Source organism: Mustelus asterias, chromosome 7 (genome assembly GCF_964213995.1).
Source record: "Mustelus asterias chromosome 7, sMusAst1.hap1.1, whole genome shotgun sequence".
NCBI classification, from domain to species: Eukaryota; Metazoa; Chordata; class Chondrichthyes; order Carcharhiniformes; family Triakidae; genus Mustelus; species Mustelus asterias.
The window spans coordinates 121813214-121838302 of record NC_135807.1 but is presented as its reverse complement, the minus strand read 5'-3'; the positions used below and the strand labels follow the sequence as shown (position 1 = coordinate 121838302).

General features: G+C 41.4%; 1 protein-coding gene across 1 annotated transcript; it reads left to right on the top strand.

Annotated features, from left to right (window-relative positions):
* Positions 1 to 53: 53 nt before the first annotated feature.
* fbxo43 (F-box protein 43) lies at positions 54 to 21974 on the top strand. Its single transcript, XM_078217152.1, has 5 exons — positions 54 to 210; positions 13092 to 14600; positions 16086 to 16188; positions 20224 to 20409; positions 20996 to 21974. Exons 2-5 carry the CDS (start codon positions 13129 to 13131, stop codon positions 21242 to 21244), a joined length of 2010 nt encoding a protein of 669 aa, XP_078073278.1. The 5' UTR covers positions 54 to 210; positions 13092 to 13128; the 3' UTR covers positions 21245 to 21974.
* Positions 21975 to 25089: the final 3115 nt, after the last annotated feature.

The window sequence follows — 25089 nt, the reverse complement described above, 5'->3', positions numbered from 1 at the left end:
TGGCTGCTCCGACCGACAAATCAGGATTTTGGATACGAAATTCGAACGGCGGAGCGCGAGAGAGAAGCGCTCAATCAGCCAGGGAGCAGAGAGACGGATCAATGGTGGGGACACACAGATAGCCAGCGGAACAGAGAGTAATGTGGGCTCCGTTTGACAGGAGGGTCTATATTTAAAGTGCTGCTGACCGTTCCTCCTGCGCCAGTTTGTGTAAGTACCCTGTGTTCCTGTGGCTGAAATGGTGGTTAATCTAATTCCCCCTGTCCTCCCTTCCACCGCCTTCTCTCTCATGGCCCAGCTGCACGTCTCCCCAGCTCTTACTTCCTAAATTTCTCTCTTGCCTCCTTTTGAATCCATTTTGAATGCGAGGTGGAAAGTGACTTCCCGCCACCAGTTCGAGTGGTGGTTTGGACTTGAGCAATCGCGGGGAAAGGAGAGGAAACACGTTTCTCGGGGGTGAACTACTTTTTTTAAGGACTGAGTTATTGACTAATGGCTTTACTGGAAAGGGGCTAAAGTGGTTTCTAAAGTGTGTGTGTGTACTGTGCAGTGGTTTCTAACTTCTGTGTGTACACCTTGGTTGTGAGGGGGGGAAAACAGTCACCTTGGTGAAAACCTGCATTTGGAGCATGATATTCTACCTCTTTGCAAAGAAGTGGGGCAGGGGGCAACTAGTGAAGACTGAAATAACGTTCATTGGATTTTGATTCTTAGCTTGACTCTGAATTCTCTTTTCTGGGTCTTCATTTAAAGTGAGCAATTTTTGTTTCCTTTGTTCTGAATGTTTTATAGTTGGAGTGTGGCAGTGCAAAGTACCATACTTAAATGTATTTTCATTTGCTTGTTGAACCCCTTTTAGGATTTTCTGTTTGGTTGTGACGCTGCGGAATTTGTTTCCAGAGTTAATGTCTGAGGCAAAAACTGTCAATGTTTAGAATGGATAGATGAATGAAGCATGTGGATAAAGGGAGATTGGAACTGCAATTTGCATACATATAGGGCCTTTTTATTTAGTTCAGCATTTCAAGCTGCCTCACATGAGTACCATCAAGCAAAATTTGACAGTGCCACATCAGCAGATAGGGGACATGGGAGTAGCCCTTTTTAGGCTTGCTTTGCCATTCGATAAGATCATGGGCAAACTGTGGATGCTCAGTTCTCAAAGTGGAATTTGGTATGGTCCCCTTTCTCTCTCTCTCCTCCCCCCCCCCCCCCCCCCCCACACCTGCGTGCACGTTTCATGCAGCCTTGACCAAATTCTTGACCTAGCATCCACTACTATTTAGGGATCAGAATTCCAGACTAATGACCCTCTGGTAAATAAAATTCTCTTAATTTCTGTCATAAATGGGAGATCCCATAAACTCTCCACCACAAGAGGAAACATCTTCTGGTAACCACCCTATCAAGTCTCCTCAGATCTTTTGCATGTTTCAATAAGATCATCTCTTCTTCCTTTTAGATGAGTTGAGTAAAAGCTCTGGTTTTAAAAACTGAAGCAATGCAACTTAATGTGCGTGATTGGATTTGGAAGGATAATCCTTCCAGGAAATTGGATCGGTAGGTGACAAATGAAATTCAAAATGGTAAGGGGCCTGAGAACCAAAACAGGCAGTTTTCGGCAGAGCTGTAACAATCTGATATGAAAGAAATTAAAGTTGCCATTTGTTAGTTGCTGGGAAAATATATTTGATTGCATTTGCAGAAGGATAGAATACTGAGTGTGGAATCCAGAAGGTAGAAGGAAAAATTCCACCTTGAGAACTGAGTATCCACAGTCTGCTGGAACTCCAAAGATTTATCTTCTGAGAAATTCTCTCCACCAGTGACTAACACCTCTGGATCTAAACTGTCAATCCCTCAGGATTTTTATATATTTCAATAAGAACCCCCTCATTCTTCTAAACTTCAGGTGATTGTAGGCCCATTTTACTTAGCATCTCTTCAGGCCAAACTCCTCAATCCAGAGATCAACCTAGTGAACCTTGGTAGTACTGGGGAAAGGGACTGAAACGTGAAAAATCCTCTGGACCGAACAATCAACGTCGCAGAGGATTGAAAGAGGCTGTGGAGATAGTAGATTCGTTCATGGTCATTTTCCAATGTTCTTTGGATTTTGGAATGTAACCCCACTAATAAGAAAAGAGGGATGGGGGGAAAAAAATGTTACTACAAACCTATTGGTCTGACACCAGTAGAGAAAATGATTAAATCTATTATGAAACTCACTAATGTCCTTTTAGGGAAGGAAGTCTGCCCTCCTTACGTGGTCTGGCCTACATGTGACTCGAGAGCCACAGCATTGTGGTTGGCTCTCAACTGCCCTCTGAAATAGCCAAGTGAGTCACTCAGTTGAATCAATCGCTACCAAGTCTCAACAAAGAAGTGAAACAGGCCCTGTTGACCTTGCAAAGCCCTCCTTACTAACATCTGGGGGCGAGTGCCAAAATTGGGAGAGCTGTCTAGCTCCTTCCCTTGTGGCATTGTGGGTCAACCCACAGCACGTGGACTGCAGCGACTCAAGAAGCAGCTCACCACCACCTTCTTGAGGCAACTAGGGATGGGCAATAAATGCTGTAAGAAGTTTAACAACACCAGGTTAAAGTCCAACAGGTTTATTTGGTAGCAAAAGCCACACAAGCTTTCGGAGCTCTAAGCCCCTTCTTCAGGTGAGTGGGAATTCTGTTCACAAACAGAGCTTATAAAGACACAGACTCAATTTACATGAATAATGGTTGGAATGCGAATACTTGCAACTAATCAAGTCTTTAAGAAACGAAACAATGTGAGTGGAGAGAGCATCAAGACAGGCTAAAAAGATGTGTATTGTCTCCAGACAAGACAGCCAGTGAAACTCTGCAGGTCCACGCAACTGTGGGAGTTACAAATAGTGTGACATGAACCCAATATCCCGGTTGAGGCCGTCCTCGTGTGTGCAGAACTTGGCTATCAGTTTCTGCTCAGCGACTCTGCGCTGTCGTGTGTCGCGAAGGCCGCCTTGGAGAACGCTTACCTGAATATCAGAGGCCGAATGCCCGTGACCGCTGAAGTGTTCCCCAACAGGAAGAGAACAGTCTTGCCTGGTGATTGTCGAGCGGTGTTCATTCATCCGTTGTCGCAGGTGAATGAACACCGCTCGACAATCACCAGGCAAGACTGTTCTCTTCCTGTTGGGGAGCACTTCAGCGGTCACGGGCATTCGGCCTCTGATATTCGGGTAAGCGTTCTCCAAGGCGGCCTTCGCGACACAGCGCAGAGTCGCTGAGCAGAAACTGATAGTCAAGTTCTGCACACACGAGGACGGCCTCAACCGGGATATTGGGTTCATGTCACACTATTTGTAACTCCCACAGTTGCGTGGACCTGCAGAGTTTTGCTGGCTGTCTTGTCTGGAGACAATACACATCTTTTTAGCCTGTCTTGATGCTCTCTCCACTCACATTGTTTCGTTTCTTAAAGACTTGATTAGTTGTAAGTATTCGCATTCCAACCATTATTCATGTAAATTGAGTCTGTGTCTTTATAAGCTCTGTTTGTGAACAGAATTCCCACTCGCCTGAAGAAGGGGCTTAGAGCTCCGAAAGCTTGTGTGGCTTTTGCTACCAAATAAACCTGTTGGACTTTAACCTGGTGTTGTTAAACTTCTTGCTGTGTTTACCCCAGTCCAACGCCGGCATCTCCACACAATAAATGCTGACCAGCCAGCGATGCCCATGTCCCACGAATGAATTTTTTTAAAAAAAACACTTAGAAATTATTGGGCAGAATCTTAGTGGCCAAAGATGTGCAAGTTAGGTGGGTTGGCCATGATAAATGTGTGGGGTTACAGGAATAAGGCAGAGGGGAGGGCCTGGGTGGTATATTCCGGATATGGATTTATGATGGGGGGGGGGGGGAAACCTGATAGTCAGATGAGGGGAAGCCAGCAGATGTGGTGCATTTGGATTTTCCGAAGGCTTTTGGTAAGGTCACATAAACATAGAAACTAGAAGCAGGAGTAGGTCATTCAGCCCTTCGAGCCTGCTCCGCCTTTCATTTTGATCATGGCTGATCATCGAATTCAATATCCCCCTTATCCTCAAACTATGACCCGTAGTCCTGGACCCCCCCCACCATTGGGAACATTCTTTCTGAATCTACCCTGTCTAACCCTTATAAGTTTCTGAGATCCCCCCTCCCTCACCTTTCTAAACTCCAGTGAATATAATCCTAACCGACTTAGTCTCTCCTCATATGACATTTGCCATCCCAGGAATCAGTCTGGTAAACTTTGCTGGACATCTTTCCTCAGATAATGACACCAAAACTGCACACTTCACAACATACCAACGCCCTATACAATTGCAGCAACACATCCCTGTCCCTATACTCAAATCCTCACTATGAAGGCCAAATACCATTTGCCGCCTTTGCTGCCTTTTGTACCTGCGCACTTAGTTTCAGCGACTGATGAACGAGGACACCAAGGTCTCGCTGAGTATCCACCTCTCAATTTACACTCATTCAAGTATTAATGTCTGGCTATTATTGCTACCAAAGTGAATAACCTCACATTCATCCACACTTGCCATACAGATGCCCACACATTCAGCCTGTCAAATTCACGCTGAAGCATCTCTGAATTTTTTTCACAGCACACTCTTTCACCCAACTTCATACCATCTGCAAATTTGGAAATAATGCATTCAGTTCCCTTTTCCAGATCATTAATATATAATGTGAACAGTTGGGGTCCTGGCACAGATCCCTGCAGAATCCCGCCAATCAGAAAAAGATGCATTTATGCCAACAAGGGGTTAGTAAACAAAATTCAAGTTGATGGGTTTGGCGGGGAATATGCTGGCATGGATTGAGATTGGTTAATGTACAGAAAACTGTCTCGTTTCCAGATGTGGGTTTGTGTGAGGAATAAAAAGGTCATTCTTGGATTGGCAGCTATGACTGACTAGTGAGGTACCACAAGGGTCAATGCTTAGGCTCCAGCTATTCATAAACTATATCAATGATTCAGATGTGAACCATAAAATCCCTACAATGCGGAAAAAGGCCATTCAGCCCAGTGAGTCTGTACTGACCCTCTTGAAAGAATATCCCACCCAGGCCCTCCCCTCTGCCATAACCCCACACATTTATCATGGCTAATTCACCTAACATACACATCTTTTGGGCACTAAGGGGCAATTTTGCACGGCCAATCCACTTAACCTGCACATCTTTCGACCATGGGAGAAAACTTAAAACACCCAGAGGAAACAGACACGGAGAACGTGCAGTCACCCAAGGCTGGAATTGAACCTGGGTCTCTGGCACTAGTGCTAACCACTGCCACCGTGTGGACCAAATGTAATATTTCTCAGTTTGCTGGTGACACAAAACCTGGTGGGGATTTAGACAGGCTAAGTGAGCGGGCAAGAGCATGGCAGAGGGTCTAAAATCCACTTTTTGAAAGGATAAACAAGCAGAGTATTTTTAAAATAAGGAGAGATTGGAAAGTATTGATGTCCAAAGGGAGCTGCTCATGAGTCACTAAAAGCTAATATGCAGGGGCAGAAAGCAATTGAAAATGCAAATTGGATGTTTTTAAGTAGAAGTGAAGATGTCTTGCTGCAATTGTATGGATATTTAGTAGGTCCGCACAAGGAGTATTGTGTACAGTTTCCTTACCAGATCGAGTGTAACAAAGGTTCACCAGACTGATTCCTGGGATGGGAGGCATGTCCTTTTGAAGGGGAAATAGAGTCTGCACTCAATCTTTGGAAGAATAATCTAATTGAAAAATACTAATTGTATAAAAACGTTTTATATAAATGGGCTCCAGGAAACTAGGTTGTATTTCTGACAACTGAGACAGGGTTTGAGAGTATGATGCATAGGTAGGGTTGCGGTCTCGTTTACAGATGTGAGTTTGTGTTAGGAACTTTAGTAACCTACATTCAATCCCGATAGTTTGTTAATTTGGTGGGGATGGTGAATTTTAAGGTATGAAGCTGGGCGAAACACAGACTTCTCTCGGCCCTTTAGTGAATACAGGCAGCCAGTATAATTAATATTTGCCCGTTCATTTTAAATCTGGAGCACCCAGCATTGCAGTTGTGCTGTGTTTTGGGGTTTGCTGCCCACCGGCACGAAACTGTTGACTCGAGAAACTTTGGTACCGGATTCACACCGAATGTGCAACAAAATAACACAGCCCACTAGATCAAAACAGGCAGTTTTAAAACGTGTTCTTAACAATGTAACCCGAAAAAGTGATCATATCGGTGACAAACTTGGCGAAACCATTCTTATAACAAGTCGTCCTAAAAGTGTAATTTTGATGCGCTAAATGTTGTATAGACAAATGTTTTGAGGATTAAATGACTTTTGCTGCCTCATTTCAGTCTTATGAAACCTGTCGGTATCAAAATTCCCAGCCTGTCCTCTAAAGGTTTAAAAGCCAACTCTCTTTAAATGTAGCCTGCTGGCAGGCGGTTGCTGTGCTTTTCGTCCGAGGGAGAGAATGGTAGCGACGATATTAATCGCCACTAATATTTTTTAAAACTGCTAATTGTGCAGAGTACGAGCGACAGACTCGTGTTTTGTTTGTTCCTATTGGCTCTGGGCGCTGTAAACGAGGGTCTGTCCCGGAGGAAGCAGTTTGTGTGTCTGGGGATTTTTTTTTTGGCGGTCATTTAAACTGGTTTAGCGGGCATCTGCAAACGGCTGGGTTGGATCGCAGTGGCGCAAAATTCAAATCCAAACGAGGGAACCTGCAAAGGGCTTCGCGTGGAGACAGCATCTGGTTCCCAAGACGATGAGTTAAAGGACTGGAGGGCTGGGCGCGTTCTGGGCACGTTGCTATAGCGAATGCATCTCTTGCAGCAACTCATCCTCGCCCGGTGTAACCAACTTAATCCACAGCGTTCCTCATACCCAACTGTGTATACGTGTGTGTGTATATGTCCTCGGAAGGGAATAAGTGGAGCGACTCTGATTCTGAAAAGGTGACCCTGTTTTAAATAGAATCAAAATTATTTCAAAATTCAGTTTACGTTTTAATCTATATTGGAGTTTGTCATAGTATTTCAATCTTTTTGCTTCTCTTTGTAGGAGTGGCTGGGTGTCATCCTATCCAGAATAAAGGGGTGTTGCATTCCAATGGGAAGAGGTGCTGGTATGGGGCAGTATTCTGTACATGATACCTTTTCACCAGAAGTCTGTAAGGAACGCTTAAATCTTTTCAAGGAACAGCTGAAACAATCGTGTATGTCTTTTCCTCTTTATAGATATATGGTACAGTTCATTCCCAATCTGAAGCATTTTTCTTCGGAGGGAGTATGTTCTTTAATAGTCGTGAGGTTGAAGACTCGTGTCCGTGCAGTCAAGGAGAAGCTAATATTTTTAATCCTTATCTTTGCCTATTGCTACTGTATGTCATTTTGCCCTGGGTGCTAAGCAGAAGTATCTACAGGATCCTGGCTGGGGAATGTTTGGCCCGTTGAGTGTACACTTGAGGCAGGTATTATTATTGATCAGACTGCAGCTTCTGTTTTGTAAGCACACACGAAGAATCCTTAATTGAACGTGGAGCTGCAACTATCTTGAACCTTTAGCTCAGTGTAAGTTGCCTCTTTTTCAGAAGAAACTATTTGGGAGATGGAAGTGCACAGACGGTGCTGAGGAGGAACAATTACTGAACAATATTTTGTTATGAAAACATACAAATACAGTTCTATGCAAAAATATTCAATTGGCTTTAGGATATCAAATTTGGGACATGCATGTTGATTTGATAAAAGAAGCAGTTTCCTTGGTTAGTTTTTCATTTTAAGTAGTTTTGCATCACTTGAATGTCGACCAGACAGTTTGCATGACACTTCTGCCTTTTCTCCCTTCTCAAGTCAAGAGTTTAACACAATTAATTGTGCCCATGCTACAATGAAAACTGATGGCTTATATTCTGATATTTTTCTCCCAAATGAACTCTGTATTGATGCAATGAACGCTGGCTGTATATTTAAATACTTTTTTTAAAAAAATCATGTCTTCAAAGTATTTCTTTGATCTGACTTCCATTGAAGAGGCTGTTTTCAGGTGGACTGCAGGCTGCCCACAGCAGATTGTTTTTCTTTAACGTGATTCTTTGAGTGGTTTTAATCAGAATAGGGGTAGGCCATTCAGCCCCTTTTGACATGTACTGCCATTCTGTTAGATCATGGATCATCTATACCTCAACATTTGGCTGCCTTTGTTCCATATCCCTTGTGTAGCAAAATCTACCAGTCTCAATCCTGAAAATTTCAATTGATACAATTTGGGATTGAGTTCCTTATTTCCACTACCTTTCTGGCGTGTGTGCATGCCTTTGGCAGGTTGCTTCCTGATTTTGCTCCTTCAATGGTGGTAACTCCAACTTTAAGGAAAAAGATGATGCACCTACTGGTGAACAGAGATTCTCTACCTTGATTCTTGGCTCTCGCTTTATTGTGTACTCCTAGATACTGAGCTTAAAAATGTATGTAGCATTCAGGGTTGTAAGAGTTATTGGATCTACTTACAGAAATGACTAGTGACATTAAGCTTGAGGAAAAATAATATTTAACCCCTCCAAAAAGTGACACTATTCTTGGAGTGTTGCAATGTAACTCCCTTCCTGGGTCATGTGTAAGAGCTGTTCAAGAAAGTGACTCATCCTTGAGGCAGTTGGGAATGGGCAATAGCCAGTAACAGCCCCCATATGGAAGAATTTAAAAATAATATCCTCACTATAAAGCACATGCCTCAATAATACCAATCTTAAATCTACACAAGGTCTGAATAGTGCCCAAACCTTCCAAAACTTACCTATATGCATCCTTGTCTCCATTACTTGTGTGAAGGCAGTAGCATGTGATTTTTAAAAAAAGTCTAAAATGATCAAGAAGGCAAATGGGATGATCAAGAAGGCAAATGGGATGGTGGCCTATATTGCGAGGGGGATAGAATATAAAAGCAGGGATGTCTTGATGCACCTGTACAGGGCAATGGTGAGGCCGCAGCTGGAATACTGTGTGCAGTATTGGTCCCCTTATATGAGGAAGGATATATTGGCATTGGAGGGAGTGCAGAGAAGGTTCACCAGGTTGATACCGGAGATGAGGGGTTTGGATTATGAGGAGAGGCTGAGGAGATTGGGTTTGTACTCGTTGGAGTTTAGAAGGATGAGGGGGGATCTTATGGAGACTTATAAGATAATGCGGGGGCTGGATAGGGTGGAGGCGGAGAGATTCTTTCCACTTAGTAAGGAAGTTAAAACTAGAGGACACAGCCTCAAAATAAAGGGGGGTCGGTTTAAGACAGAGTTGAGGAGGAACTTCTTCTCCCAGAGGGTGGTGAATCTCTGGAATTCTCTGCCCACTGAGGTGGTGGAGGCTACCTCGCTGAATATGTTTAAAGCGCGGATGGATGGATTCCTGAGCGGTAAGGGAATTAAGGGTTATGGGGATCAGGCGGGTAAGTGGTACTGATCCACGTCAGATCAGCCATGATCTTATTGAATGGCGGGGCAGGCTCGAGGGGCTAGATGGCCTACTCCTGCTCCTATTTCTTATGTTCTTATTGGACCTACTATTGCCTTAATGATTTTTTGATTTAACTTGATTTATTATTGTCATGTATTAGTATACAGTGAAAAGTATTGTTTCTTGCTATAAGACAAAGATACCATTCATAGGAAAGGAGAGAGTGCAGAATGTAGTGTTACAGTCACAGCTAGGGTGTAGAGAAAGATCAACTTAATGCGAGGTAGGTCCATTCAAAAGTCTAATGGCAAGAAGCTGTTCTTGAGTTAGTTGGTACGTGACCTCAGACTTTTGTATCTTTTTCCCGACAGAAGAAGGTGGAAGAGAGAATGTCCGGGGTGTGTGGGGTCCTTAATTATGCTGGCTGCTTTTCCAAGCCAGTGGGAAGTATAGACAGAGTCAATGGATGGGAGGCTGGTTTGCATGATGGATTGGGCTATATTCACTACCTTGCGGTCTTGGGCAGAGCAGGAGCCATACCAAGCTGTGATACAACCAGAAAGAATGCTTTCTATGGTGCATCATTGCTCTCTTAATCTCTGATTAAGTCTCATGCCATTAACAGACATTTTCTTCATACTATTTCTGTTACCAATCCCAACCCGCACCCCCTTTTGGCAAATCCCAGGTCTTGGTAAAAGATGACACCAATAATTTAATTGCATTCATTCACCCAACCTAAATATTTGACTCAGTAAATTACAAGGCTCTGTGTATTGTGCTTAAAAGATGGGATTCCCAAGCAACTTCATCGTACTCCTGCAATTGCTTTGTGATGATATAAGGAGACGATGACCGAGTGGTATTATCACTAGACTATCAATCCAGAAACTCAGCTAATGTTCTGGGGATCTGGTGTTTGAATCCTGCCATGGTATCTGGTGAAATTGGAATTCAATTAAAAAAGATTTGGAATTAAGAATCTACTGATGACCATGAAACTATTGTCGATTGTCAGAAAAACCCATCAGGTTCACTAATGTCCTTAAGGGAAGGAAATCTGCCATCCTTGTGTGGTCTGACCTATATGTGACTTAGAGCCACAAAAATGTGGTTGACTCTCAACTACCCAGCAAAGGCAACTGGGGATGAGCAATAAATGCTGGCCAGCTAGCAATGCCCATGTCCCACAAATGAATTTTTTAAAAAAAGACTGCATTTTTAAGTAGGCAATGTTAAACAGGCACTTCAAAATCTCGACTGGGGTCAAGCAAGGCTGTGTGATAGCCCCCATGCTATTTGACAATTACTATCCATATATTCAAAAACCCTCTGGTATTAATTATTAAATTTTCTCGATGGCAATTCTTTCACCTCTGTGCCAAAAACCACCATAGATCTAGGTGATCTACAGCTTGTGGATGACGGAAGTGTCATTGCCCAGATTTGCAAGATACTCTTGATACCCTGCCTGATCAGCCAAATATTCCATTCCCATGTGTTGTAGGAGATTCTGGATAATGTTGCGCAGTTCCCGTACCTTGGCAGCCACCTTGCAAATGGTGGGGAAATGCAACACTATCAGGTGTGCCAGTCCAGCCACTGACCAAGTATTGAAGTGTTTGTCAACAATGACCTCCAAGTCAGCAAAAGTCCTAGGGAACAGAATGGTTGTCATCACTGCACTTTTTTGTACTGCAGTGAAGCCTGGACTGTGCCTTGTGACGGAATACTGGAGAAAATCCACCAGTAATGTCTCTGTTGCATCCTCTGGATTCAATGACGGAACTCTTGAATATACTCTAGTGTCCCCTTTTGAAGCCAGCTCCAAAAATATCCAGTCACTTTGTCTTGGTGGCTGAAGACCACCTCCACCTGCCAAGTCCTGTTTTCTCAACTGTCAAATGAGCAACATACTGGGGAGGACAAAGAAACTGCTTCAAAAATGCTCTCCTTCGAATGCTGCACATTGACATCAATGACGGAGGGATCTTGTTACCAACAGTTCAAAATGGTGACGATTGTCTACAAACTGCATCAACAAATACTTTAATGACGAGGCAGAGGAGGGAAGAAAAGGAAGCATATCCTACACTCCACCCCTAATACCTCATAGGATGTCCAGCTCATATGCCCAAAGAGATGTGGGTCTAGAAATGGCCTGTTGAGTTACCTGAAGGCCCATGGCAGAAAACCGTGACCCTGAGTAAGTATGCTGAAATCGGGACAGCTGATGACGACAGAGAATCAGTCTGGCTTTTGTAGTTCAACCAGCATGCTGTTGTGGATGAAAATGAGAGCTGACCTATACTTGAGCCCAAATGACATTGTGATGTGCCATTTGGTAGCTGAGAAATAGTATGAATTACTACTGGGATGCTAAACTGTTCTGTTACAATTTTTCTGTTGTAACAAATTTCCCAACTCATTGCTTATACAATGTTGACTTACGTTTGCTGAAGTGCATTACAGTATGCCTTTGAGATGATGCTAACCCCAGGGAATCAAACAGAACTTTATCTTTGTGGTTTACTACACTTTAACCAGTTGAGCTGTTGGGCTTTAGGGGAGTTAACAGCTGAACTTCAGATCAATGGCAATTTTGCTAACCAATTGATATGATGCAGTGTTTATCTATCTGTTTCACAAACACTGATTCTTTTCCCCTTCCTGTTCTTAGCTATCTTAACATCATTTTATATAATGACAAAGGTTGTGTATTAACAGTTTTCAGAATAAATATAATTTTTCCTCAGAAATGATTTCACTTGATAGCAAAGTACCATTTCTGGGATATGAAGTATGGTATCTAGTTACATTGATCAGTTTGGTGCTAACACTATTTTCCAAATGTGACTGACTTTGTTTATAATGTCAATCATGTTATTTCCTTTTGTAATCCTCTCTCTCATATTTTAAACATCCCTCTATCCCTATGTTAAGTTTAATGTTTCTATATAAAATTACAATTGCCTTATTTTGGCATGCATGTGAGAAGTACATTCTCCTTTTTCCTTAATCTTTTCAAATAAATAACCTTGACAAAACAACCACATTTTCAATCCCCTAAAGGTCCCACGGAGGGTTGAAATATATGTGGATTTTATATTTGTGAAAGTGTCTCAGCGAAGCAGTCACACAGATCTGTAGGAGTTCCCTTGATTCAAAAGCACAAAGTTTGGACCTTTGATTCCCAAATGGCCAACACAGTTTAGATTCAAATGTGACAAATAGGTATGTTGTCCCTGTGTGATATTATCACCAAAAAGAAATGGATGATAAGTTTTTGTATAAGATGCATAAGCCAGCAGCTACATGTGCAGAATCAAAAATATAATGCAATTTAAATTAGAGTTACTCTAAATCTTACGATCAGATTTTAGGAAATGATCAGGATCAAAGCTTAAAAAAAGAGTAACCACCAAGCGCACAGAATAGGATAGCTATATTTCTGACTGGTAATCCTAAATTTCTGTTTGCTTTAGATTAATGTTGATCCAATAAATTTGCATGGAAATTCAAACTATAAATATTTCTTGGCTTGCTCCAGAGTTTCAATTGGTCCAATTAATTTTTTATTTTGAATATAACAACCATTTGTTTCTTTTTTAGGACTGAAAGCCCTAGCTGTGTTGCCTTTTGTGCCAAGATGTTGAGATTACTGAAGCATTCTTGTGATTTGACAACTGGCTCTGAGCAACAAAGGGCTGATCCTGAAGAAAGTTATAAATCCTTTGGACGTAAATCATTAGGACAGGACAGTGGCTATGATGAAACTGAAGGCACAGTTCCATCAGCTGAAGATTCCAGTGGAACTGTAGGAGAGCTTGAATCACTTCTGGCCAATATGTCTCCTGTAACGTGCAAAGAAAGGCAGCCCTATACTGGTAGGCCATCATCCTTTTCAGCTGAAAGAAAATGTATTGATGGGAAAAGAACCAACTGTACTTCACCAACTCTGTTTGAAACACCTAGGATCGCTGACAAGAGGAGCACGTTACGGCGCCGACTTCTTGAGTCACGTCTAGCCTCAAGTGGAAGTGTGGAATTCTGCAAAACTAAATGTACTGAAGCTGATGCAGTAGAATGGTCTTGTACCAGAATAGGTTATAAAGATGTTTTTTGTTCAGACAGTTCACTGGACTCTCCTAAATACTTGAACTCTGAAGCTTTGGCAACCAGCACTTTAAAGAATGTGGAAAATAACACTTCACATAGAACTAAAAGGCATTTGTTTGCACAGCAGCGAACCTCCACAATAGATGACTCGAAGGGTAAAAACGAGCTAACGCCTACTAAATGTATAACTCTTGATCAATCTACTATATATAGTAATCTTGAGTTGAGCAGTTTCTCTTTCTTGGAAGACTATGATGAATGCACTTCAGCAGAGCCCTTTGAGACACCATCTAGCCATGAGAAATCTGAAACACATGGAGGTGACCAGTTCCATACTCCAGTGAGCAACTTTGTAGTAAGCTTCAATATATATTTGACTGACAGCAGGACACTATCCAGGACCCCTTCACATGGCAAATTAGATACCTCAACAACTGAGGACAGTGGTTATAATTCAGTTGGTTTGGAAAAATCTGATTCCTTCTCGAATCATGAATGTTCCTTCCAGGAGTTGGTACAAAACCAAAAGAAAGCCCCCAAGATTCTAGATTGTAAAAAATCTCGAAGTTTGGAAAGAAGCAAGCGGTTATCCACTCTCGGTGAGCGAGGTTCCCAGTCTGAGGCAGAAGATGAAAACAGAGAAGCTGTTCTACTGAGATCAGATTGCAACCTAGAACCTCCCACTAAAGAGAATGAATTGGTGTTTGAGGATGAATGCTGTGAGGAATCTCTAAAGTTTAAGGATTTGTCTCAAACTCCTGCTTTACAATTGGTGCAGGAAATGTGCATGAGAAAAAGAAAAAGGCTTGGGAATATCACTGTGCAAGATCCCAGTCAGTCAGAAGAAAAGTCATCGAATGAATCTATGCCATTGCTATGTCGACTCATTGGCAGGAAAATGGGTTTAGATAAAGTGGATATTCTGAAAGAACTGTTGAACAGGAATCTGACACACATTCTCTCTCTAATTCTGTGCCACTTAACTGTAGAAGGCCTCTGCAGGTAAGATTGGTAATATGTGTTCTATTCCAGAAAGTGAAGGATAAAAATATTGCACAATACAAGCCTACATCTCTTAGCCAACAACCAATTATAGTCCATGTTTATTAGGAGTTCTAGTTAAACCCACCATCTGCAAGTAATTAAACACAATTAACAATATGCAAGCAAGGTCATCTCCAATTCTCCACATTGGTTTATTAATATGTAGCCAGTTTCTTGCCCCACCATAAACCTTTTTTAAACAAACTTGGATGTGTGGCAAATTTATGGATTCTGCGAATTGTTGGAACTTTGGAATACCAGGGTGGGGTTCTTCTGGCTTTTGGTATAACATTTCAGTAACCTCTGCAACAGCTTTAGAGCAGGATTGTCCAACATACAGCACGCCAAAGTGAATCACCAACCTTTATGTAACATTAAAATTTCATAGTGAGAACTCTTCCAACTGATCCAAGAGACAGTGTTTACTGCAACGTAAACTGCCAGCTGCTGTGCCATCGTTCGTTGGAGTGTTGCAGCCATTGGGTCTGTGTCCAGCTGCCCTCTTTCTGATTGGCTACCTTACCTGTCAATCACTGGCCTGACACTTTCTTCACCACTTCCCTTTTTCCTGGCCGCAGACAGCATTGCCACCATAAAAGCAGCTGATCCACAAAAAGCGAAGCATTTGTCAGTTAGACAAACTAGTGAGACCTCTTTGTTATTCCAGGCTTTAAACTCTAGAAATGACCTTTGTTTGAGCATTGAGCACCACAAAGAGGCACATTTCAAATATATGAAGTTCATCTTTCTTCATGGACAGCTGATGGGCACTGACAGAACTGGACAAGCGTAACATTGTAAATGTATTTCTAAATTTGCCAAATTAATCTCCAATCTCAATCTTTGATTCTTGCTGTGGAGCTTATTGTGTCTTTTTCAACCTATCTGGAATACTCCACGATGCCGCATGAAGTGTGTGGGCAGTCATTGGCTACTTGTGCAAGCAAAAACAATGCCAGCTATCTGCCTAAATCAGTGTTCAATCTAGTTATGAGAAAGTAAGCTAATAAATTAGTCTTCTCATTGCACATTTCTTATTATTTTGATTATTGGTGTGCTAAATTTGTAATGCATTATCTTTCCAAAATTTGCTCACTGGCCCTAGTGAGAGAGTAATTTAATGTGACTCCTTGTGAAAATATTGGACAATCCTGCTCATCGGTTTAAAGGCTATAACTGGGCATTTTCCACCCTTCTCTTAACCCAACAAACAATCTCCTTTTTCATGGGATGTTGATATCACCACTTATTGCATTTCAGAATCTAAAGTCTGGCCAAAAATTAAGGAATTTAACTAGATTGTCTTGTCTGCGAATTACTTGACATTGGCTTTAAATGTCATCTGACTACGCTGTGTGATGTGCAATGTAACTTAAATCTGATGTGTATTTCGCTTGTTGCCATTTTGTTTTGCAAATGAAATGCTTGTTGTATTTTTACCAGAACAAGGAAGGTGAGTAAAGTCTGGAAGAAAATTGTCAAGCAAGATCAGGCAGCACATCTTAGGAGGAAGCAGTACCTGGATGAGATTACAACTCCCAGAGTGGTATGTGTTTTTGTTTTTGACCCTCACTTTATTTTTCCTATAAGCTAGCTTTATAATTTGTTTGTGCTTCAATTTAGAAGCTGACGAACTACATTCTGTTTATGTGGCCCTTGTGATTTCTTTGGAAATCCTGGTAATTTCTATACAGGATCCACTTTTTTTAGTAAAATTTATAATCTTAAAAGCATTGGGTTTTGCAATAAATTTGTATTCAATGATTTGAAGCAGACTCTATGTATTGGTACCCACTTGATTTTGTATATTAAGCATCAATGACATGATATTCAAGCAACAGTTTCAAAAGAACAGCTGAGAATTGTATAATTCGTAATTGTCCTTCGTAATGTGTTCTCTAATCCGCAGAGCAGTTTGAAAGTTCTCACTCACATGTTGGCCCCTTTTTTTTTTTGCACAGTAACTTAAAGGGCCCAACAAATTGGCCTAATACTATATATAGTAATCTTGAGTTGAGCAGTTTCTCTTTCTTGGAAGACAATGCTGAATGCACTTCAGCAGAGTCCTTTGATACACTTAAACAAATTGGCTGTGCACGTCAAAAAAAATTGAGTGCATTGGTTAGAAGACACTGCCAGTTCTATTATTTGTCTTCACCGATCTGGTTTCATTCCTGGTGCATCTACACTGAGTGACCTAAACATCCTAAGTTATACCCCATAAGCCAGAACTATAAGTATAAATAACCTGAGATATACAGATTGTATATTAATTACAGCAGATACAGAGAAAGTTAAGACTCATAGAATTATATCAAGCCATAACAAGTTTTGGATTATCATTAAACTGCAGCAAAACAGCAAACTTGGTAGTATCTAAGAAAAGGATTGCACCTTGATGCAAAATAATAAGGAATCAAAAGAAACAAGTGGAATCCTATTTTCTTATCTGGACAGTTTAATAGCATCTGATGGGGAAAAGTGATCGGGACATCAAGAAATAGATAACCGTTGCAAACAAACCTTCACATAAATGTCAGACCGCGTAGATATCACAGCACCTCTATAGAGAGCAGAATGAGATTACTAAAACATTACATCTGGTCAACCTTGCTATATGGATGTGAAATTTGGGACATTAGTAAGACACTAGAAGATAAACTGAAGGCAATTGAGATACAATTTCTGAGATGTATGATGAGGATTAGTTGGACAATATACACCTGAGTTCCAAGGAAAGCTGGCACCCAAGAACAACTTTTGCAGATGATCACCAAGAGGCAACTGCAATTGCTTGGGTACATCATTAGAGGAAAAACTGGAACATCTGGTAATGACTGGTAAAATTTGAGGGTAGTAGAGCAAGAGGGAGACAAAGGAGAAAACACTGACATCTTAAGGAAGTCAAACCGATGCAAATTTGAGAACAGTAAGATATTGGCTGTTATCAGGGACTGTGAAAGTTGGAGTGCCATGATTTATGTTGTACAGCATTGCACCTGAAGAAGTTATTGAGGAGGAGTGTATGTGATGCAGCACCATGTCCCAATCCTCCCCCAGATCTCATTCCCATAAAGATTTAACCACTGATAGAGAGGAGTTTTGTTGGGACAGAATGAGAATAAAGAACAGAAATGATACCCTGCTAAGTAATAGAAAGCACCAAGAAGATGTCAATGGGGGCATGAGGTGCGAGCATTAGAAATTGGGGGTCGGCCCTATGCACAAAGTATCGAATTTGCAAATATCTGAAAAAGTGCGTTGCAGGGAAAGCAAACTTATCCAGCACCTGCTGGAATGGCACAAACACGCTGTCCACATACAAGTCCCGGAATGTTCTGATCCTGTGCTTGGCCCACATGAAGGCACCGTCCAAAACAGACAGAGGAAAAAATGGTTCGCCAATACTGGGGAGGCCAGGTGATCAGGCCTGAAACCCAAAGTGGCGTCTAAATTGCGTCCAAATTCTAAGAGCATATCTCATTAGGGTTAGACTCTCTAGATTGTACCCGGGCACAAGTCCCCTTTGTGAGCGGTGCCAGCAAGTTCCCTCGTACTTATGTTTTGGGCTTGCCCATCACTGTATAACTACTGGACATCAATATTTGGGATGATTGCGGCAACGCTAGATTGAGACATAAGTGCATTTCCCCAGGCTGCCCTGTTTGGGGTTGTGCCTTTAAATCCACTGCTGCTGAAATTCCAAGCAGATTTTGTAGCTTTCAATACACTCCTGGCAAGACGACTAATCTTGTTTGGGTGGAAATCAGGTGCACCCCTGACAGTGGGTGAAGGAGGGATAGATACCATTAAGCTGGAGAAGATGAGGTGCACACTATATGGGTCCACTGCTAGATTCTATAAGACCTGGCAACCATTTATAGCACATGTTGGGCGCTGCAGTTGAAGCCGGGTGAGTAGATACCCGATGGCCCCAGGACCTTGGGTGCTCCCACAGAACCCCACCCCGCCCAGATTGCTAGACACGCCCTGGCCCTTTACCTGAGTATGCCCACCCGCCTTGCCGAGGTGTGGGGACCAACATGAGAACTTTTCTCTTTTTTTCCCCCTCACACTCTCACTCTCTCTTTCTCTCTCTCCTTCGCTGTCTCTCTTTTTCTCTTTCTTTTCTCTGCTCACTAGTTTATATATAGCCTGGGCTGTTTGGGCACTCAGTTGGTTCTCCAGTGGTGTTCCTCTTCCTTTTTGTTTTTATATTATCACTGTCATTACCTGTGCAATTAGACGGGACTTGGACAGGGAGGTACCAGGGGCTTGTCCCCTGGCCCCGGGGTGCCCTGAGCCGAGTCGTGTTGGAGTGTAAACATGAGAACTGTATGGATCTGTACCTGTGTTTGTTTTGCTGTGTAAAATAAGAAAATTTTCAATAAACATATCAAAAAAAATATTGACGGGTTTGTTAAGTAAAGAGAAACTGTTTCCAGTGACGAGAAGTAACCAGAGGACCAATTTAAGGTGATTGGCAAAAGAACCCAAGACATCATGATTGATTTTTAAAATGGCAATCTGAAAGACACATTAAATAGTAGTTCTAAAATAAATGGAAAAATACCTGAGGTGGAACAAAGAAATTATAAGGGTATGGGAAAAGAGAGGAGTGAGACTAGTTGGATAGCTATACCAAAGAGCCAGCTCAGACATGATGGGTAGAATAGCCATCTCTTATGCTGTATCATTCTATGATTGTACACTGTCAACTGAATCTTTGATCCTTTCCGAACGCTTGATGTGTTCCAGTGAGCAAAATAGATTGTTTAATTTATTGAACTTGTTAGACATTGGATTCCTTGCTTTTGCATTCCCCTTCCTATCCCTAATTAAAATTTGTACTGGTGACATTTATTGAAGCATTGGATTTTATAAAATGTAATAGTTAAATTGGTATGATATAGGGCAGCATGGTGGCACAATGGTTAGCACTGCTGCCTCACAGCGCCAGGACCCAGGTTCAATTCCCGGCTTAGGTCACTGCGGAGTCTGCACATTCTCCCCGTGTCTGCGTGGGGTTTCCTCCCACAGTCCATAAGACGTGTTTGTTAGGTGTATTGGATATGCTAAATTCCACCTGGGTGTATCCGAACAGGCACCGGCGTATGGTGACTAGGGAATTTTCACAGTAACTTCATTGCAGTGTTAATGTAACCTACTTGTGAGACTAAACTTTAATGTAAAGTATGAATTTGACATTTTTCCTGCTGTTCCGTCTCCTCCCCACCTTTTTGTTTGGTGCTATTTCCCCATCTCATAAGGTATTTTGCACATTGCTGAGTTGAAAAGTAGGAACTTTTGCAGCTTCTGACTTACTGAATTATTTGGCGTCTGCTTGGCACCAATTCAGATGACCCATTCGGAATCAGAGATTTGACATTTTCCCACTCTTGCTACATTAGCTGTCAGAATTGTTCCTCCATTCCATGAAGCTTCCACGTGAAATAAAAATTATATCAAATCTATAAATGTCCTGAAGGGTTTGATTAACAGTAGCAAACTTGTATGTTTTGAAGTTGACATTTTATCACCATTCACCTGGAATACAAAACTGAATAATTTTGTTCAACAGCATAGCCTTCCTTGGGCTGCAGATGCTGAAACCAGATATAATCTCCCAAGTCGTTCTGCTTTGAAATCTGTTCAGGCGCAAGCAAGGGTTTCCTTCACTGCAACTCCATCCACTCAGCAAGAAGTCACCCCTGGTGGTTGTAACAGTGTTTCTAGATCAACTAGTAAACGAGAGGAGTATTTAAAGGTAAGTTGAAAGAAACCTCTTGGAGGCTTCTGTAAACCATTTACATCCAGACAACAGTAAAAATTCATTTGCCAAACAAGTAGAACTGTAACACTGTATTTCAGTTTAAATGTGGAGTACTTTCAAGATGGTTACTGACAGCATTGAAGAAGCTGCTTTGGAGCATCTGTAATGCCAGAAGCCAGTCGTTTGTTGAAAATAAGCCAAAATGCCAGTTGTATAGCTGGTGTTGCAAGCAGTTTATTTCCTATAAACCACTAATTTCTGTGTAGGCTTATCACATAGGTTAGATATACAATAGTACAATATACAGAAAGGTGGTTTTGGGATCAATTCTTGGTATTTGTATTTCAATTTTCATATGTTTGTATATCTGAGTTGTGGAGAAAAATTCCGCAGGCAACGATTGCCATTATTATATTAACCTTCTGCTAGAAGTGACAGCTTTATGCTTGACTGTGCTGTCTCGCTAATGCTTATTCTTCAAGGCAACATAGTAGACAGTTTCAGCTCTGGAGAAACTTTATTTTGGAGGAAGGCTAAAGAGAAGAAATTGTGTCTTAAATGTATGTATTCTCACCACCAGGTTGCTAAAACGCTGTTTAACGATGAGGCTCTAAAACCATGCCCACGGTGCCAGTCGCCCGCCAGGTACAATCCAATGAAAAAACGAGGCCTCTGCAGTCGAGAAGAGTGCGCATTTGACTTCTGCACACAGTGCTTTTGTGTTTTCCATGGATCCAAAGAATGTGGCAGTAGGTCTGCAAAACGTTTGGGCAATAAAGGAGGACCACCAGGAAGTGCTCAAAGCAAACGGAATTTGAAGAGATTGTAAATTTGTGTATATATGAAAACCTATGAACCTCCCGCAACCTCTTGGGTGTTTTGAACTGCTTGTGCACCTTTATCAAAACCTTTCAGAATGAACTACTTGATATTTATCAATTTGTGCATACTGTTTTCTAGCAAATGAGTAGGGGGAGGGGGGTGATTTGTAATGGGGGATTACAAAATTTCCCCCTTCTACTGATTCTAACCTACGTGTATGATTTTAGCCGTTTTCTTTCTCTTGGCCTTCAGAATAACCATTTGATAACACTCAAAAGATGTGATCGGAAATAATCCAAGATTTCTTCAGGGCAACAGCTAAATAAGGAATCCAAGACCAATAAATATAGGATCAGCAAAGAAAATCATCAATCCGCTGGACCAGTGTTACCAGCTCTTTGCTGTCTCAGATTAAATGAATAGGGATGTAAACTGGCAAACTATTTCCCCTCTTACTCCCTCCTCCTCATCGCTTTATTTTAAATAGAAAATTTTATTGGATGGACACTGAAGAAATGAAGACCACAGATTTGAAATCCAATTTTCACCCATTGTTTAAGATGTTTGTGAAGAACTGTTAATTGTTGGCTGTGCCCAAATTCGAGACAGCAGGTATGTGTAGGTTTGATAACTCTGAATGTATATAGTTTTTATACGTGTCAATAGAAACTTAGTCTTTTTAAGTGGATTTTTATCTGTTCTGCCTAATAATCATTTTTTAATAAAAGCTTTTTTTTAAATGGCGTGAATGCATTTTCTTTACTGGCTTCAAATTCTGCAATTTTGTTTGTGAAGACTGCCATCTTTTGCCAAATTTCAGATTGCCTGCAGGCATTTCAAGCCTATTGCAGATGTAATTTAATGCAATGTATAAAAGTAATAAATGTAAAGTTGAAGCTGGAAACATTAGAGTTTAAGGTCTGGCTTCTCTTAAGATGGCTACTGTCTTCAGCTGCAACAATAATTAATAGGAAGGCCTTGTTTTGATGGTGTATTGTTTTTATAAGTCAAGCTTTAGACTAATGTAGAGATCAATACAAGCTTGTATAAAATGAAGTGTCCTACCTTTTTAATCTGGTCAAAGTTCAGCATGTTGGTTTATCATCTGGAGTGGCTTGGAGAGAAATAAAATGCAGTAATCTAGAATTGAGAGTTCTGCTGGGAATATAATGTAAGCAACTTGTGGTTTGTAGGGAATGTTAGATCTGCTTATGGGAAGTGAAGCAATAGCTCATTCTAAAATATCTTGAAACTGCAACGCATTTGCTACCAGACCTTGAAAGAAATGGGTAGTTTATCCACTAGTGCAATTCTGTTCATTCTGAATTGCAGGTTCTTCCAGCTGGGTAAGACTTCTTTGCCTTGAGCATCAGTGAAAGAATTCTTAACTTCCTATGGGGAAAATAGGAAAGCAAAAGCAGTGTGGCTTTCCTTCTCTCCTCTTACTCAATGCCTTGCAAGATTGTTTCTCTCTTTGCACCAATATCAAATCTGATGACTTATTCCGAACTATCGTTTTCATTTTCCCAGCAGTAACCCTTAACATTGTTCCTTTTCCAGAAGTGTTTCTGACACTATCTTTTTCTGATCCCTTGAACTCCACACATGCCCAGCTTCAATTTTCATACCCTAGCACTGCTGCAATTTAGAACTCCCATTCCCCACTCTTTTATACTCTGACATTACTACTACTCATGCTGTGGAATCTTAAATCTTAATGCCCTTTGACATCTACATGCCTGCCATTACTATCCGAATGCTCTCAATCTTGCTCTCCTTTCCCACTCGAACGTAGGAGTGAGAGTTGGCCATTCAACCCACGAACCTGTTCTACCATTCAATATGATCATGGCTGATCATCCACTTCAACGTCTTTTTCTCACAAAATCCCTATTGTCATTGGCATTTAGAAATCTGTCAACCTCTACTTAAACATACTTGCCAACTGAGCCTCCACAGTCGCCTAAGATAAAGAATTCCAAAGATTCACAACCTCCTGAGTAAAAGAATCATCCTCATCTCAGGCCTAAGTGGCTTTCCCAACATTTTGAAATTGTGTGCCCTTCTAGATTCCCAACCAGGAGTAACATCCTATCTGCATCCACCTTGTCTATCCCTTTAAATATTTTGTAGGTTTCAATGAGATCATCCCTCATTCTTCAAAACTCCTGAAAACATAGGCCAGTTTCTTCAACCTCTTTGACGTCATAATCCATTATGATGTCCCATTCATAAATCCTTTTGTCTAATACCAACCTCTCTTCATAGATCAGTCCCTCAATCTTGGAAGCACATCCTGTGAATATTCATTACAGTCCCTCAAGGCAATAATATGCTTCTGAGGGTAATGGGGCCAAAATTGCAAACAGAACTCCAGGTGTAGTCTAACCAATATTCTATATAATTGAAGCAAGACTTTGCTCCTCCTGTATTTAAATTATCTTGTGATAAATGTTACCATACCATTAGCCTTTCTAATTGCTTGCTGTACCTGCATATTAGCTTTTAGTGACTTATTGATGAGGACACCCAGGTCCCTTCGTACATCTACATTTGCTAATCTCTTACTATTTAAGAAATACTCTACACATGTTCCTCCTACCACAGTGGATAATCTCTCATTATATTCCACCTATGTTTTTGCCCATTCACTAAATCTGTCCAAGTCACCGTGAAGCAACTTTTGCATCTTCCTCACGACAACATTCTCACCTCGCTTTGTGTAATCCGTGAACTTGGAAATATTATATTTGGTCCCCACATCTTATTAATATTACGAACCCCTGGGGTATTATCCTTAATAGTCACAACCTGTCAAAGTGAGGATGATCTGTTTATTCCTACTGTCCACTTTCTGCCTGTAACCTTAATTCTTGCCAATATATTACTTCCTATCCCATGTGCTTGAATTTTGTTAACCAACTTCTGTGGGGGAGCTTATTGATAGCCTTCTGAAAATCGAAGTACATAATGTCCATGTTTATCAAGTCTGTTAGTAACATCCTCAAAACTCCAAGTTAGTCAAATGTGATGCCCCATTCTGTCTAATTCCAAACAGATCATTATTATTTAGGTTTCCATTTATCGTATCCTTTATAACAAATTCCAGCATTTTCCCTACTACTGTTGAAGTCTAACACGTCTAAAGTTTCCTGTATTTGCTCTCCATCGCTTCTTAAATAGTGGGATGATATTTACTACTTTCCCATCTGCAAGAACCATTCCAGAATTTTGGAAGATGATCAATGCATCCACTATTTCCATTACTACCTCTTTCAATACTAATAACTACAAGTAGAAATATTAGAAACATAGAAAACTACAGCACAAAACAGGCCCTTCGGCCCCACAGCCAGCATTTGTTTCTCATCCATAATTGCCCTTGAGAAGGTGATGATGAGTTGCCTTCTTGAACTGTAGCAGTCCATGTTAGCCTATCCTCATAAGGCATGCCACTCAATCCAGGCAACATCCTTGTAAATCGCCTCTGCACCCTTTCGATCTTTTCCACATCCTTCCTGTAATGAGGCGACCAGAACTGAGCACAGTACTCCAAGTGGGGTCTGACGAGGGTCTTATAGAGCTGCATCATTATCCCCGGACTCCTAAACTCAGTCCCTCGATTGATAAAGGCCAGCACACCATACGCCTTCTTAACCACCTCCTCCACCTGCGGGGCCGATTTTAGAGTCCTACGGACCCGGACCCCAAGGTCCTTCTGATCCTCCACACTACTAAGAGTCGTTCCCATAATATTGTACTCCTTCATCCCATTTGACCTGCCAAAATGGACCACTACGCATTTATCTGGGTTGAAGTCCATCTGCCACTTCTCCGCCCAGTCTTGCATCC

Coding starts and splice junctions, on each gene's coding strand:
- fbxo43 (XM_078217152.1), top strand. CDS start 13,129: ATGTTGAGATTACTGAAGCATTCTTGTGATTTGACAACTGGCTCTGAG. Junction 14,601..16,085: donor ACTGTAGAAGGCCTCTGCAG/GTAAGATTGGTA, acceptor TATTTTTACCAG/AACAAGGAAGGTGAGTAAAG. Junction 20,410..20,995: donor AACGAGAGGAGTATTTAAAG/GTAAGTTGAAAG, acceptor TCTCACCACCAG/GTTGCTAAAACGCTGTTTAA.